The 16,149-nt window shown below is 41.3% G+C and overlaps 1 protein-coding gene across 1 annotated transcript in view; it reads right to left on the reverse strand.

Annotated features, from left to right (window-relative positions):
• Positions 1 to 260: 260 nt before the first annotated feature.
• The window catches only part of APC2 (APC regulator of WNT signaling pathway 2), a 128,500-nt gene continuing 112,611 nt past the window's right edge, over positions 261 to 16,149 (reverse strand). Inside the window, exon 16 of the mRNA XM_073547199.1 lies at positions 261 to 9,554. Within this exon, the coding sequence (XP_073403300.1) occupies positions 4,415 to 9,554 (5,140 nt within the window). The 3' untranslated portion in view covers positions 261 to 4,414. The remainder of the gene's footprint in view (positions 9,555 to 16,149) is intronic.

Here is a 16,149-nt window from a genome sequence, read left to right on the forward strand (position 1 = left end):
GAACAATTTCAAGGGTATCAACAGATTCGATCATGACTGTACGTACCGATCTCAATGTTCTGTAATCCTATCAGAACCGCAATGTGGTTTACAATGAAAAAGTAACTTTCAATCCACACAGAAATTGATGATTGACCAAACTAGTCTTTGTCGTGCACATGGTAAAAAGGAAAATCAGAACAGCATTGGCAATGGGAGAGGACAGCAAGTGTTGAGTATATTGATACCTGCACTGCGTACCACATAGAATGAAACAGTCCTAACAGTTAAGTATTTTAATATCAGTACTTCTACATGTAATTTTTTGACAGTAACTTTTAATATTTCTGTGGCAAAAACCGCAACATATGCAGTATACTGCAGATATGAGATATACTGTAGCTGTTCATAGGAGATTATTGGAGGCTGTCATTTTTGTAAAGTTTGATTTGAACTTAGATCATTCAGAAAAAAAAGAAGAGTTGGTTTCACACATCCATCATTAATGGTACGAGTATGGATTGCAATGTACGGACCAGCCATGGGTCTCCTGACCCAAACCCAACAGTGTCATATATATCTATGAGGCTGTTGAGTTCAGGTTAGCAGACCCATGGCTGGTCCAGATATCATTGTCTGTAATTGGACCGTGAATGTCAGACTTGTGAAACCAACCTAAGGGTTACAGACCCTGTATCAAAACGAGCTCTCAAATGGATTTTATTGGTAGCTGATTCCAGAGTTTTCTGTGTAGTGTGAAATTTAAAAGCTTTAGCAGCTAAATGGTTCTATTTTTTAAATAAAATCTTATTTTAAAAATTCTTGTACATTTATTTAAGGGGTATCTAACCAATCTGAGAGCAGCATAATGTAGGGGCAGAGACCTTGATTCCAGCAATCTGTCACTTACAGGGCTGCTTGCTATCATTTTGATACAATTACTGATTTATGGAGATCCACAAGTTCTCTGATTAATAACCCCACTGACACCAATGATTTACACAGTTTATACAGAAAGCTGCCAATCGGTGTTGGGGGGCGGGGTTATACAGCACTCATGAATATGCTTGACTACCTGGCAGGAGGTTTACTAGTCCTCTAGTTATAATCTCCTGATAATAAACCAGTGAATTTCTGAAAACAATATTAAGCATTCCAGTAAGTGACATCGCTGAAATCAGGGTCTCTGTATCTACATTATGCTGCTCTCATATTAGGAGGCAAATACTTGATGACAGATTCCCTTTAAAAAATAGATATCCCCCCAAAAAATAAATTTCCCTAAGATGTCCATATTCTTTATCTCATATGGGAACTTTCACTTCCTTTTTTGTGGATTTTTTTTGTCAATTAGATCAAGTTTTTATCTACCCACAATTTAGCTATCAACTACTATATCTGTGGTACAAGAGCCTTGACCCCCACTGTTTGTCAGGGACTTCTGTTCCTTGTGGTTACATGGAGTGGTGGTCATACCTGAATAAAGTTGCAGTTCATAAACAGGTGCTTCTCACTAAATTAGAATATCATCAAGAAGTTAATTTATTTCAGTTCTTCAATTCAAAAAGTGAAATTCATATATTATATATAGTCATTACAAACAGAGTGATCTATTTCATGTGTTTATTTCTGTTAATGTTGATGATTAAGGCTTACAGCCAATGAAAACCCAAAAGTCATTATCTCAGTAAATTAGAATGCTTTGTAACTCCAGCTTGAAAAAATGATTTTAAAATCCAAAATGTTGTCCTACTTAAATGTATGTTCAGTATATGCACTCAGTACTTGGTAGGGGCTCCTTTTGCATCGATTAATGCATCAATGCGGCGCAGCATGGAGGTGATCAGCCTGTGGCACTGCTGAGGTGTTATGGAAGCCCAGGTTGCTTTGATAGCAGCCTTCAGCTTATCTGCATTGTTGGGTCTGGTGTCTCTCCTCTTCCTCTTGACAATACCCATATTAAGGTCAAGCAAGTTTGCTGGCCAATCAAGCACAGAAATATTGTTGTTTGTAAACCAGGTATTGGTACTTTTGGCAGTGTGGACAGGTGCCAAGTCCTGCTGGAGTTCTTTTCTCCTTGGCCCAGGTAAGACGCTTCTGGCGTTGTCTATTGGTCATGCGTGGCTTGACACTAGGAATGCGACACTTGTAGCCCATGTCCTGGATACGTTTGTGTGTGGTGGCTCTTGAAGCAGTGACTCCAGCAGCAGTCCACTCCTTATGAATCTCCCCCAATATTTTGAATGGCCTTTTCTTAACAATCCTTTCAAGGCTGCGGTTATCCTGGCTGCTTGTGCACCTTTTTCTACCACACTATTTCCTTCCACTCAACTTTCCATTATTATGCTTGGATACAGCACTCTGTGAACTGCCAGCTTCTTTAGCAATGACCTTTTGTGGCTTACCCTCCCTGTGGAGTGTGCCAATGACTGCCTTCTGGACATCTTTCAAGTCAGCAGTCTTCCCCATGATTGTGGAGCCTACTGAAACAGACTAAAGGTACTGTCACTTGTGACGTTATAGCGATATTGCTAGCGACATCACTGTGTCTGATACTTACCTATGACCCGCTCCCCCGCTGGTTATCGCTGATCGCGCGAGAACGTTCAGGACCGCTTCTCGTCGTCAGCTTCCTGCGGCGCTTCCTGTGGAGAGACGAGCGTGGAGCCGGGCGGGAGGACGCAGGATCGCCTGGTGTGACAGGTAAGTAGCGATCCCCGTCCCCAGCGATGTCGCTGGTGAGATCTGCCTGTGTGGCAGCTCACTAGCAACCACTTAGCGATGTACCAGCGATCCTGACCGCGTCATATCGCTGGTCGGGATTGCTGGTACATCGCTAAGTGTGACAGTACCTTAAGGGACCTTTTTAAACACTTAGGAAGCCTTTGCAGGTGTTTTTTGTTATTTATTCTAAGTTACTGAGATCATGACTTTTGGGTTTTCATTGGCTGTAAGCCATAATCATCAACATTAACAGAAATAAACACTTGAAATAGATCACTCTGTTTGTAATGACTCTATATAATATATGAGTTTTACTTTTTGTATTGAAGAACTGAAATAAATTAACTTTTTGATGATATTCTAATTTTTGTGGAGTGGGAGTCTCAACAGTAGTCTATAACTGTTGTGACTTATCCTGTAGATAAGCCAAAAATGTATCTCACAGATGCCCCGGTTCATGTCTTGTTTCATGGTAAAGCCAAAGGTTACATTTCAGTACCACGTAGCATAGCAAGTTACCACCACTAGAAATATCCTCCAATGACCATAATGAGAGGGTATGCACAGTCACAGCAATTTACATTTCATAAACTGCAATATTTATTTGTACATTTCATACATTGAAGAAACTAAAATGGCATTTCATCTACTCATGAAATGAAGCTTGAAATGTAGATACTGAGATGCAAACTCCTGTATTGTGCTAACATTACATGTGAAGCCTTCACCACCTTCCTTCTGCATCAAATGCCCTTTAATGCCCATAACAAGATTAAAGCAAAGGCCCGCAGGGAACAATAGTCTTGATAATATTTGCAGATTTAAAGGAGTTGGCTCATTCACTCTACCTTCTCTTCTAGCATTATGAACGTGATCTATGTTTTCACAAAGTAGGGCATGAATTTGTCTCTGACCTTGACTCAAAGATAGAGCATAAATGTCTCTACATGTGTTAAAGTAAAATTCTAAAATATTGGCACATGGGATAGCTATCTATGTGACACAAAGGAGCAAAAAATGTTCCAAACATACAAAGTTCAGTACTCCTCCAGCTTCTCTCCTTCAATGTTGTTCAATCGAAATATTTTTCATTTGGCAATATAAAAAAGATTTACTGACGCATTTACTTCTGCTGTTCTGCAGGGTTAGCAAAAATGTATTTTCGGCCATGCTTTTTCTGAGTCCGTATTCTGAAGGTGAAACAACAAATAAAGAATTGTATAGAAACGTGCAGCCTGTATTTGGATTAAGGCTTTGCTCCAAGCATTTTTAGGTCTTCTGTTGGGTGTGATTGTAGTTAGCAGGAACAATCAAGGCAAGCCAATATAGTATAATGTCTTTGAAACGTGGCTTCTGTCATAAATAATACTATATAACTGTTTTTTTCTGTAACAACAAAGCCTTAAAAATACGTCTTTCAATGGAATGGCAAGTATTTGTTTTATTGCCCTTTAGAACATATGCAGATTCTCCGGTATTCATAAAGTGCCAAAAGACATCACAACCAAAGTGTCATGGTGCAGCCACCCTCACGAAGTGTTTGTGGTACTACATGTGGTGATTCTTATTTTCGAGGTGCACTTTTGAAGGGTTGGTTGAAGTGAGAAAACAAATAATCCAGGCATCCAAGACCAGCACATCTAATCCAAAAATAATTATCTGTGCAGTTGTTTTCCAAATCACCTAGATCAGACTAGCTCATTGCCTGCAATCACTCACTGGTTACCTTTCCTGCAGTTTCCTCTGTGACCGTCACTATAGGACTTGGCACATAATTAAATGGTGTAACTCTGGCTGCCCTACTGGGAGAACTATGCCTGCTTGTGGGTAAGTTTACTACACCTAAGGCTACTTTTCCTGATTCAGGCACTGCTGTGGAAGTACCAGGTCTGTTTCTGCTTTCTATTGTGGGTGAGGTGCTAGAATTTGTCTTATTAATAGTAAAATCCTCTGTCTGCACTACAGCATCACTTGTTTTCCTACGTGGCTCAATAGATTCCTCTGAAAGTGGTAAAGCGCATGCAGGCAAGGTGCTTCTCAAAATATGTGGGATATCTTCATCTCTTATGCGTCTCCAAGTTGCTCTGCCTGAAGTAGAAGGGGTGTCAATCCTTGGAACTCTTGCACTTACAGTTTTTGATGTGCCTTGGCCTCCCCTACCTTCTGCACATGACCATGGGAGATTGATGTGAGGAGAGGAAGAGTACCTTTTGAAAGGTTCAGGTGGAGGTGGCATATTTTTGATAGGTAAGCGAGATGGACTTTCAGAACTTGTCCTACGTGGAGGACGGTTTGGTGATAAGGGAACTTTAGATTTTGAAGACTTGTGCACTTTTAGCTCCTCGCATCGTGAGGAGCAGAGAAAAACAGCAGGTAAAGCAGCATTGCTCCGGGAAGCAACTCTGTGTTGTCGTTGAGATATAGAGAGGTCAGAATGCTGACGCCTAATCCCCCCTGCTGATTCCTTTATGAAGGTAAGCTGACGCAGGATTCCAGATTTCTCTGACTCACTGTTTCGCATTTGATTAAGACGGCTGCCCTGAGCAGTGGGTCTTTTGCTAGGACTTTGTCCAGGACTTGCACTAACAGATTCTATAGCCAAAGGTGAAGGACCAGCTGGTCCACGAGGACTTGGTTTTTTCATATAAGGAATTCGCACGGGTGATTTTTGCGTTTTATTGCCAGGACCCTGGGAGTTCCTTACTCCCTTTGACTTTGGAGATGGTGGAGTCACTGGAGATTGTGCTTTCTGTGATTGGGTGGAATTTCTTAAGGAGTTACAAGTAGGACCAGTATTGATTCGAGCTGGAGGTGTAGCACTTCTTTTCGGTAAAGTCATATCAACTCCAATATCTGCAGACTTTCCTAAACGATGAAGACTCCTGGAACGCATACTATTAGTGACTTTTGAGATTTCCTGAGATTCATTATTCTGGTTTGATTGCTTGGCTGGTGTTATTTTCTCTTGTGTAGGCATGTAGATCACTGTCCTTCCACGGTAAACCATGGGTATATTAGAAGATGATTTTTGACTGGTATTAGCTACTTTTCTTCCTGTATTACTTTTTGACCCTTCACTACTGCTTGATATTTGACTTGATGCAGAGATTTTAGAGCGCTGAGGTCTATTTCGGTTTTGTTTATGCTGTCCATATAAAGGCTGCCGGGCTGATATAGAAGGGCTAGACATAAGTGAGTCTGAAGAAGGACCTCCGGAAATAGTTGAGGATTCCCTCGAAATAGAAGCAGATGCTTGATGTATCCAGCTGATTATGGAGTTAGCACCTTCCTTGATTGCTTCCCAGTCCACACTGTCCAGATCAGACATATCATCATTTTCTGATTTGTCTTTAGTGACATGCAGAGTTTCCTCTTTGGTCTTATGGTTATGTCTCCTTTTGCGAGCTGACAACCGTCTTCTTCTAGGTATCATTGAACTTGCACATTTTTCTTCATCTGATGTATGGCTTGGTGAGGATTCCCGATTCCCAACATGATTACTGTATTTTCTTACTTGTAGCCTTGAAGACTGTTTAATAGGTTTATCAATCATTTCTTGGGCATACATAGGCTCAAGGTCACTAATAGAGCTCATGGAAGAGCTAAGAGAATAGCAAGGCATTGGTTCATCCATAATCAAATTACTAAACTGAGCAGTAGCTTGATCATTTTTGTCAGCACAAATAGGTTGTTTGATTTCTTGACGTTCAGGGTAGTTACATTTTTTTCCCGAGGGTTTTGATGCTTCTGTTTTCCTCCTTAGTGAATCTTTGTTTGAATTTGCAATATCAATTTCATCTTCATAAAAACAGTAAACGTCTTCTTCTGTTGGTGTAGTGTGACAAAATGACTGAAAAGCAACATTCTCATGAGAATTTTCTCCTTGTTTTATGTCAAGTCTTCTTGGATGACTAGAAGAACTAGTACTTCTTTCCATATTTTGAATATAATGAGAAGGAAGTTTGTGAAGTGCATCAAGGCCTCTACCTACATCTGTTTTTTTATGTGTTTTCAACATAAAACTTGCATTGGAAGGTCTATTGAATTTATTGCTAGATTTTGGAGAAGCAGTACAGAAAATATTTTTTTCTCCTGTAAATGCTGCATTTTTTCTTTCATCTGTGTGATGATGACTATCTAACATAATTCCATAGTCTCTTATTTCCATTCGGCTTTTAGGCCTATCCCTCTGGTCTTGACTTTCTTTGAAAGAATACTGAAGAGTTTCATCACTAAGAGAAGCAGCACTCGAGAAATTTACAGGAGTTCCTGCTGCTGAGTCTGTGAAAGAAGAATCATCATTAATTAAGTCTTTTTTAGAATGGAAAGTTTTTGCTAGCTGTGTATGAGCTGGAACTAACATGTACACTGGTAACTGGATTGGCTTTTTCATCTGAGAGTTCACAAGGTGTCCAGAAAGAACTGATGTTTTCATTTTACGCAACCTGGGAGGCATAGCTGAGTTGATGCATTCTTTTAAAATATCTATATCATCATCTGATGCAAGTTCCGTCTCTGACTTTTTCATAAATCCTAAAAGCCGTTCTTCGCGATTGTCTCCCTGTTTCTCATGTGCTACAAAGTTCAAACTGTTTTTCTCAGGAAATGGTGGAATAAGTTTGAGCTCAACATCTTTTTGAATATAATGTTCATGCAAGGGCAATGCACTTAGACTAGATGCACATGAGAAGTTTTCAGTAGGCTTTTCCACCGTAAAGTAAATCATGGAGTCAATATCCCGAGGAATCTGGAACCTTTCTTTGAAATCTGTTATTTCCATGAATTTTTTCACATTGTTTTCCCACTGGATATTAAACTGACTTGCTTCCTTTTCAAGGTGGATACTTGTGTCAAAGCTTGGTGTTTTACTTCTGCTTGGTGGCATGGTCTGTCCAGGGCTGTCTGGCAATTCACTGGGACTAATTGTTCCACTGATCATCTCACTACATGGGTCACTTTGAATAGAGCTAGCAATAGAGGGGCTCTCAAAACTACCCAAAGAACTGACAGAACTGCATCGGCTCATCACTAATGGTGTCTCCTGAATGTAGTTTTCAGAGGAGCTAGATGGAGTCATATCTTCATTCCTAGATGGTGAGGCATCATATGTAAAATGCTTGTCTGATTTTTTCATAGGAATAGCAATGGGCTGAGAGATGTTGAGGGTGCTTCCATCTCTCTCGACTGCTTTAGACCTGTCTGGTTTCGTGCAGCCATCTTCCTCTAGAATTTCTAAGGAAGAGTCACTTTCTAGCTCATTTTCACTGCGGCTTGGTCCGTCCAGAAGGTTGTCTCCAGAAGAAAGAGAGGAAAGGGAACTACAGCGGGAGAAACATATTGGAGTACCTTCTACTGCATATTTTTGCAGTGATTCCTGCTCTCCTGTTGAGGAAGAATGAAGAGAGGTCTTATCTAAAGGTTTTGAAAGTGTATCAGAATTCTGTGATGGAAGCATCCATGCTTTCTTCTTTGCAGTAAGAGCTTGCTGAAAAAGGTTAACAGGTAAACCTGATCCATTATTTGCTAAATTGTCAATACCTGAAATGTGCTTGTAAGATGGAGATAGCTTTATAGTATGCACCAATGTCTCTCCAGAAAATTTATTACTGGCATCATCTACTACCTGCTCATCATTTTTTTCTGTTTGATCCATAATTTGAGCTCTTGGAAGAGGAAGTTTTCTTTTCCTCAGATCATAGAGTTCCTTTGAATTTTCTCTTGACGGCCCTTGTTTCACATCACTTTCATTGGGATCCTCTCTCTCTGGTTTAATAACTAGCACATTTTTTAAATCAAGACGACTTGGCCGTTTCTGATACCTTTGTAACTCTTCCTTGCAGTCAAGTAAAGCAGCTCTGCTACATGGTCTCATATGTTCTTTTGGACAGTATCCATCACTTGTGCTACCACTGTTTAGACTGTCATTAGAGAGGCTAGTGTAAGCAGTTTTTAAGCGCAAAAGTGCTTGAGCTCGACTTAAGTTATCTCTTCTCATCATTCCACTGTTGTCAGAAAATCTGCAAGGAGAACAGGACAGAGCTCTGCCCTCATGTAGTTCATCTGAACCATATGGCCAGTCAATACAGTGATCTTCTGAGCTGAGACTGAAGCTATCATCAGATGATGTGTGCATTGTGGAAATGTCTTCCACTAGTCTTTCAATTTTTGCTGTCGTACAAGTTGCCAGTTTGTCAGCAAGAATCTCATCTTGAGTCTTTTTCAATTCATGTTTAATGTTATCTGATTTTTCTGATTCTACACTCCTTTTTAATGATGCAGTTTTTGGCACAGTGTGCCCCTGGGTAATAGACGAGTTAAAGTACATGGAAAGAACAGAAGAATTCCCTGTATCTGCACTGATAGATGTATTTGGAATTTCATCATCATCAAAGCAGCCAGAATCTGATGCATAATCTTTAACTAGACTTTCTATGTGCCGTAAAGGTCCCTTCACTGGCTGAGATTTTAGCCCTTGTTTGTCCATAGAGTCAAAAGTCTCTGCTAAGTGCTTTGCATCAAGCTCAGCTTCTAGAGCTTTCTGTTTTCTCATGTAAAGGGATGGCGTGCAAGACCCTGGAGAAATAACAGAAGCATCCTTGTATTTGAGCGGTCTGTGTGCCAACAAGTTTCTCAGGGCAGCCGCACTTCCCATGGCAATCATCTTGTGCTTGGAATGGATAAGATTGCGCAGCATACTGACACCTCCCAAATCCCAAAGTAGTTCTTGGTCTTGAGAACACCTAGCAGACAGATTCCACAGAGTCCCACAAGCGTTGCTAACAATGGTCAGGCTGTGGGATTTGAGATGCTGCAGAAGAGTCTGAAGACAGTTGTGATCACGAAGGATGTGCCTGTAAAAACAAATGATACAAATCTTTTTAGAAATTTAACACAATGATTCTTTAAACCTAATGAAACATGAATATTGTTGAAAGATATTGTGCTTATAGCTAGTAATAATTATAGCCATCAAGGTGTTGATGGTTATTTCATTGTCCATAAACAATATATATGCAAAGTATGATGGTGGTAACAAGGTACATCATCTTATTGATTTAATTTATATTTGTACTCTATATTTTTGTTAGGCTGTGCAATCTTAAAAAAACATAATGCAATACACAGCCAAATAATAATTTAAACCACACAGGATATTGTAAAAAGGATTTCCAAGTGTATCTGTGCTCCTTAAAGAGAATTTGTCAGTAGGATCAAACCTCCTAAGCCATCTACATGGGCATGTTGCTCATAGAAAGTTGACTAAAATGATACCTTGATATCTGTGATCTGATGTCTTATTCCAGAGAAATCTACGTTTTTCTTATATGTAAATGAGCTGTTCCAGTACTATGGGCCGGACACTGATCTACAGGAGACTCTGCCTCCACAGCTTATTTTAAATAAAATTACCAGTGTCATATGTAATGCCTGATACTTTGCTCTCAAAAATCACACACAGTTCTGCAGTGAGATCAGAACTAACACAGTACAGCAGAGCTAATTTTGTAGAGAAGTGATCTTTATCTCTTTACAAACACATTTGCAGTTGTCTTCTCTCAGTGCTGTCAGCTCTGCTGTACTGCTGCACCACCACCACAATGACTGCCTGTAATATGCAAGCTGAAACATTGTGAGGGTACACCTGCAGATGTGTTTGTAAAGCGAGAAAGTTCACTTCTGCTCTACTATGTTAGCTCTGCTGTACTGTGCTAGTTCTGGTCTCACTGCAGAGCTGTGTGTGATTATGACAGCATATATAGATATAAGATAAAGATGAATATCTCTGGAATAAAACATTGGATTGCAGATATCGAGATATCATTTTATTCAGCTTCCTATGACCTACCGTGGGTACGGAAAGTATTCAGACCCCTTTAAATTTTTCACTCTTTGTTTCATTACAGCCATTTGGTAAATTTAAAAAAGTTTTTTTTTCTCATTAATGTACACTCTGCACCCCATCTTGACTGAAAAAACCCCAGAAATTTAGACATTTTTGCAAATTTATTAAAAAAGAAAAACTGAAATATCACATGGTCATAAGTATTCAGAATTACCAAATTTACCAAATGGCTGAAATGAAACAAAGAGAGAAAAATTTACAGGGCTCTGACTACTTTTCTTACATGATTATATAGACGACTTAGAAGGGTTGAGCCTACTGATATATTCCCTTTAATCACCTCCGATAATTTTCACTTTGACAACTTACTACATGTACAAAATGAAATTTTGTTTACAAAAAGTAGTTTAAAGGGAATCTGTCACCCTTTTTTTCGGCTTGCAGCTGCTGGCATAGACATCGGGGGCTTATCTACAGCATCCTGTAATGCTGTAGATAAGCCTCCGATGTAACTTGAAAGATAAGAAAAACACGTTATATTATACTCACCGGGGTGGGCGGTCCGGTCCGGTGGGCGTTGCAGTCCGGTCCGACGCCTCCCTTCATGCAATGACGTCCTCTTCTCCCGTCCTGTAATGGCTGCAGCGCCTGCGCACTGCTCTGCCCTGTTGAGGGCAGAGCAGAATTCTGCAGTGCGCAGGTGCCGGACCTCTCCTGACGCCAGCGCAATGCAGGACTCTGCTCTGCCCTCAACAGGGCAGAGCAGTGCGAAGGCGCTGCAGCCATTACAGGACGGGAGAAGAGGACGTCATTGCATGAAGGGAGGTGTCGGACCGGACCGCAATGCCCATCGGACCGAACCGCCCACCCCGGTGAGTATAATATAACATGTTTTTCTTATCTTTCAGGTTACATCGGAGGCTTATCTACAGCATTACAGAATGCTGTAGATAAGCCCCCGATGTCTATGCCGGCAGCTGCAAGCCGAAAAAAAGGGTGACAGATTCCCTTTAAGGATCAGTCATAAAATACAGGGAGTTCAGAATGGCTTAGTGTTTAAAATGTCATAGTGGTAATTGATGTTAATGAGTTCTATATACATGTTATGGTTATGTAGAGTGGAATTCTAGGCTGGTTTATTGATTAACACTTAATAGAGTGTAATAATATGATTATATAGATTATTATTTTATGGTCCAGCGTGGTGAAGAAGTTAATGGTTGTGGCCTAGGACTGGATATTAAACATACAATTTAAGCTTATTTTATCATAATATGTCCATAAATCTTTCATACAACTCTTGTTGAACTTAATGGGCAATTCCTATGTCATAAAGTGATGGCATATCACTAGGATATTGCACCACTTTACAGTATAATCGTGGGGGTGCAGGTCAAGCTGCAGAAGTTATGTTATGACGACATCTCTGGCTGCTAATTAGAGATGAGCTAATTTGTTCGGATTCGGTTCTGAATACGATCGGAATCAAATATTGTTTTTGCAATATTTGTCGAACACAGCTGAACGTCATCAGAGTCAATGGGAGTAGAAATTACCGAATATGTTCGGAACCGATCATAAGACATATATTCAGCTTGAATAGTGTTGAAATATGGCTCGAATATGTCAAAAACAGATTCGGGGACAAAATCCAAACAAATTTGCTCATCTCTACTGCTAATCTCTGGCCTCAGTTCTCTTGTGCCATCCACATTGGCATGACAGCTGAGCCCAATGAATGACAGTCTGTGACAGTCTGTGAACAAAGACCAGCTGCAGTATCAGTTCACATAACTTTCTTATTTTTACACTAATGAAGCCCCTCATACGCGTCACCTCTCTTCGCGGCCCTCATTAAAAAAAACAAAAAAAAAAACAAAAACAGAAAACTGGAAAACCTTTTAGTGTACATGCACATGGACTGTAACCTGGATGGAAAAAATCCATTGTGGATTTTAATGAAAATTCCCTGACAAATTTGTCAAAATTCTCATGTTCTTTGCTTCTACTGTAAAACGGTATGAAATGTTACCCCACAAATGTGGACAGAAAAGCCACAGCATGTCTGCTAGGTGTGAACATACCCTCAGGCCAGGTACAGATGGTCATATGGAAATCTGCAGACTTGATTGGGTACATATACAGCTTTGTGTGCGCTTCCGCAGTGTAGACGGGTGCAGGAGCTGTCTTTTATTACATGCACTAGTTGGTCTGTAAAATTAACCAGACATGTGCATTCTGCATTTTTTTCCAAACGGACCGTAGGTTCATGTGGAAAAATCGCTAGTATGCACTGACAACTATTGTAGGTCAGTGTGCTGTCCATGCAGGGCCGCATCATCCATGAACCAAGTTGAGAAGTGAGCTCAGGCGGCACTCAGGAGGGGGCGGCAGCGCGGCGCCGCCCCCTGCAGTCAGATAAGTGCTATGCAACAGAGGCACAGGGAGAATTAGAACTCCCAGTCCCAGCCATGGACGTACTACCCACCGTGGGGCAGCTGCCCCCCCTAGAATCAGGGGCGCACAGTGAAAGAAGTAGGACTTTGAGAGCGGCCGGCCGGACAGGCGGCCACACACAGCTGACAGGGGGCGGGCGGGACACTGCAGAGCAGGCTGAGACCCCTGGCGTTGCTATGGCACCCAGCAGCACGCTGGAGTTCAGACAGGTTTCAGAGGCTGTCATGTACAGCGTGCTATGTAAACACGCCTCTGAACGCTGTCTGAAGCCTCCAGGTGACTGTGTGAAGCGAGAGAGCTGAGAGCAGGACAGGGGACCTCCGGGCACCTAGAGAGAGACCCCCACACCTTCCCTGAGGACCATGTTCCAGCAGGAGCTCCTGGAGGAGACATTCTGGCAGAGTTGTGTGAGTACTACTACCTTGCTGCTGCTGCTGCAGAACATCTTCCAAGGGTCACTATGGTTAGCTCCAAACTATGCATCTAGTGAATCTATGATATCCTGGGATTTGTAGTCCACAGGCACTTCTACTCTTCCCTATTAATCCAGCTTTATATGCTGGGAATTCTAGTTCTCCAGCAGCTACAGCTTATTACTCTTTACCTAAAACCTGCTGGGGATTATAGTCCCACAACAGTAACTTGTGGACTGCTACAAATTGTTACCTTGCGTTGCTGCTGCAGAACATCTTGGCAAGGTTGCACTTGATGAGGTTTGCAACTTGTGTCTAGTTGACAAGATTTTTATGACATGCTGGTAAATGTAGATGAGTGGCTGCTGCAGAACATCTTGGCCACACGTAGTGTTTGATGTAATGGGACTTGTAGTCCCATAGAAGTTGAACAATTACAGTTTGTAGATAGAAATGATGCAGTAATTTACCAAGTAGGACTATAAATAAGGGTATGTGCACACATAGTTTTTTGGGTGTGCGGATTTTGGAGAGAAAACCGCAGGTAAATCCACAGGACAAAAGTCCTGCGGTTTATCTGCGGTTTTGCCTGTGGTTTTGCCCTGCGGTTTTACACCTCATAATGGATGAGATGTAAAACTGCAGCGTTTCTGCACCAAACAATTGACCTGCTGCGGATTGTAAACCGCAGCAAAATCGCGCGGAAAAATCCGCAGCATGTGCACAGCGTTTTTGTTTTTCCATTGAAAATAAAGGTACTGTACAACGCAGCAGAATCTGCTACGTTTCCGCAGAGCGGAAAAGCAGCAGATTTCACTACGTGTGCACATACCCTTAGGCCTGGCCTCAACTCAACCTGTTGATGCAGTGTGTTTTGTAAAGGTAGAAGCTACTGCAGAACATCTTGGCCAATATTGACACATTCAGCAAATATTCCCATAAGTTGAAGAGGTTGTAGGTAAAGTTTTGGAATATTAGGACTATGCTCCATGTCCTCTGCTTAGTGATATGGTTTGGTTTGCAGGTGCAAGCTGCTGCAGAACATCTTGTTGCTATTTCTGAACTAAATCCTAATTTGTAATGCTAGATTTGATCAATAATTGAGCTAATATTAGGTCATGCAGGAGGCTTAAGGACCCCATCATCCATGGGATACCAGGTTCCCCATTCCCAGTGGCTGCACATATGAGGTCACCACATTAATGGGATTGTGAAAAGTTCTGCTTCGTTAGCGCCCTCTTGTCTATGGGCTGTGTCTGGTATTGCAGTTCAGTTATATATCTCTCTTTTAGGCTGTGTGCCCACGTTGTGTTTTTTAAGCGTTTCCGCAGCGCTTTTAGACAAGCGTTTCTGCTGCGGAAACGCTTAAGAAAAGCATCCAATGTATTATAATGGAAAACACACATGTTGTGCTAATGGTGCGTTTTTTCCGCTGCGGAAACGCTAAGCGGAAAAAACCACAGCATGTTCAATAATTTTGCGGAAACGCACACGTTTCCGCATACATTCAATTGTATAGCAAAAACGCATAGGAAAACGCTTAACAAAAGCGTCAAAAGCGCTTACAAAAGCGCTTCATAAAACGCATGCCTTTTCCTGGGAGGAGGGTGTGCTTTTCTGCTCAGGAATATTCTGCATGGAAAACGTTACGTGGGCACATAGCCTTATAGAATCATAGAATCATAGAATCGTAGAGTTGGAAGGGACCTCCTGGGCCATCTGGTCCAACCCCCTGCTCAAAGCAGGATTCGCTAAATCATCCCAGTCAGATGTCTGTCCAGCCTCTGTTTGAAGACTTCCATTGAAGGAGAACTCACCACTTGTCGTGGCAGCCTGTTCCACTCATTGATCACTCTAACTGTCAAAAAGTTTTTTCTAATATCTAATCTGTGTCTCCTCCCATTCAGTTTCGTCCCATTGCTTTTAGTCTTTCCTTGTGCAAATGAAAATAAAGTTGATCGTTCTACAATGTGACAGCCCTTTAGATATTTGTAGACAGCTATTAAGTCTCCTCTCAGTCTTCTCTTTTGCAAACTAAACATTCCCAAATCCTGCAACCTTTCCTCATAAGACAGGGTTTGCAGCCTTAATGTACAGTGACTATTTGGGGATTTAAGGGGGTCCTAAAGTTGTTCCCCCCCCCCGCACCACAGCTAATCAGTTTTATATTAATATTTACTAAGAAAATGTCATATAAAATATGTACATTGTTTTGAATAGCATTTATATACCTTTCACATCCATTACATCAAAGAAGGTGACATTGACTGTGACACAAACGGCCAAAAACTGCTCTAGGCTGCTGCTGCTCCATTGACGGGGTCGCATTATGACCCACAAGGTATTGCAACTGTGACAATCAAGTTTAAAAAAAAATCTAACTGGTTCTGATTCTTTGTGGCGGTACCTAGCGGGTCACAATGCGACCCCATTCACCTGCATTATAGAAGCCGCTGTTTCATGGCCAAAGTCGACATATAGCCCCAGCTTAATGAAAAATGACTATTTTCACATCATGTGCGGTATATAGAGTGGAGTGTATGGTGTATACAGGTCATGCACATCGTGTGTGGTGTATACATACTGTAGTGTATGGTGTATACAGGTCATACACATCATTTGCGTGTAGGGAAGGTGACCTGACGGACGGACAGACATGTCAGAACAGAGAAAGGAAGGTTTGCACAGTTTAGACAGGTGTCAGTTACTACAGTGGGGAAACAGCTGAGAAAG

Source organism: Dendrobates tinctorius, unplaced genomic scaffold, assembly GCF_039654945.1.
Source record: "Dendrobates tinctorius isolate UK_male_01 unplaced genomic scaffold, ASM3965494v1 ptg000011l, whole genome shotgun sequence".
NCBI classification, from domain to species: domain Eukaryota; kingdom Metazoa; phylum Chordata; class Amphibia; order Anura; family Dendrobatidae; genus Dendrobates; species Dendrobates tinctorius.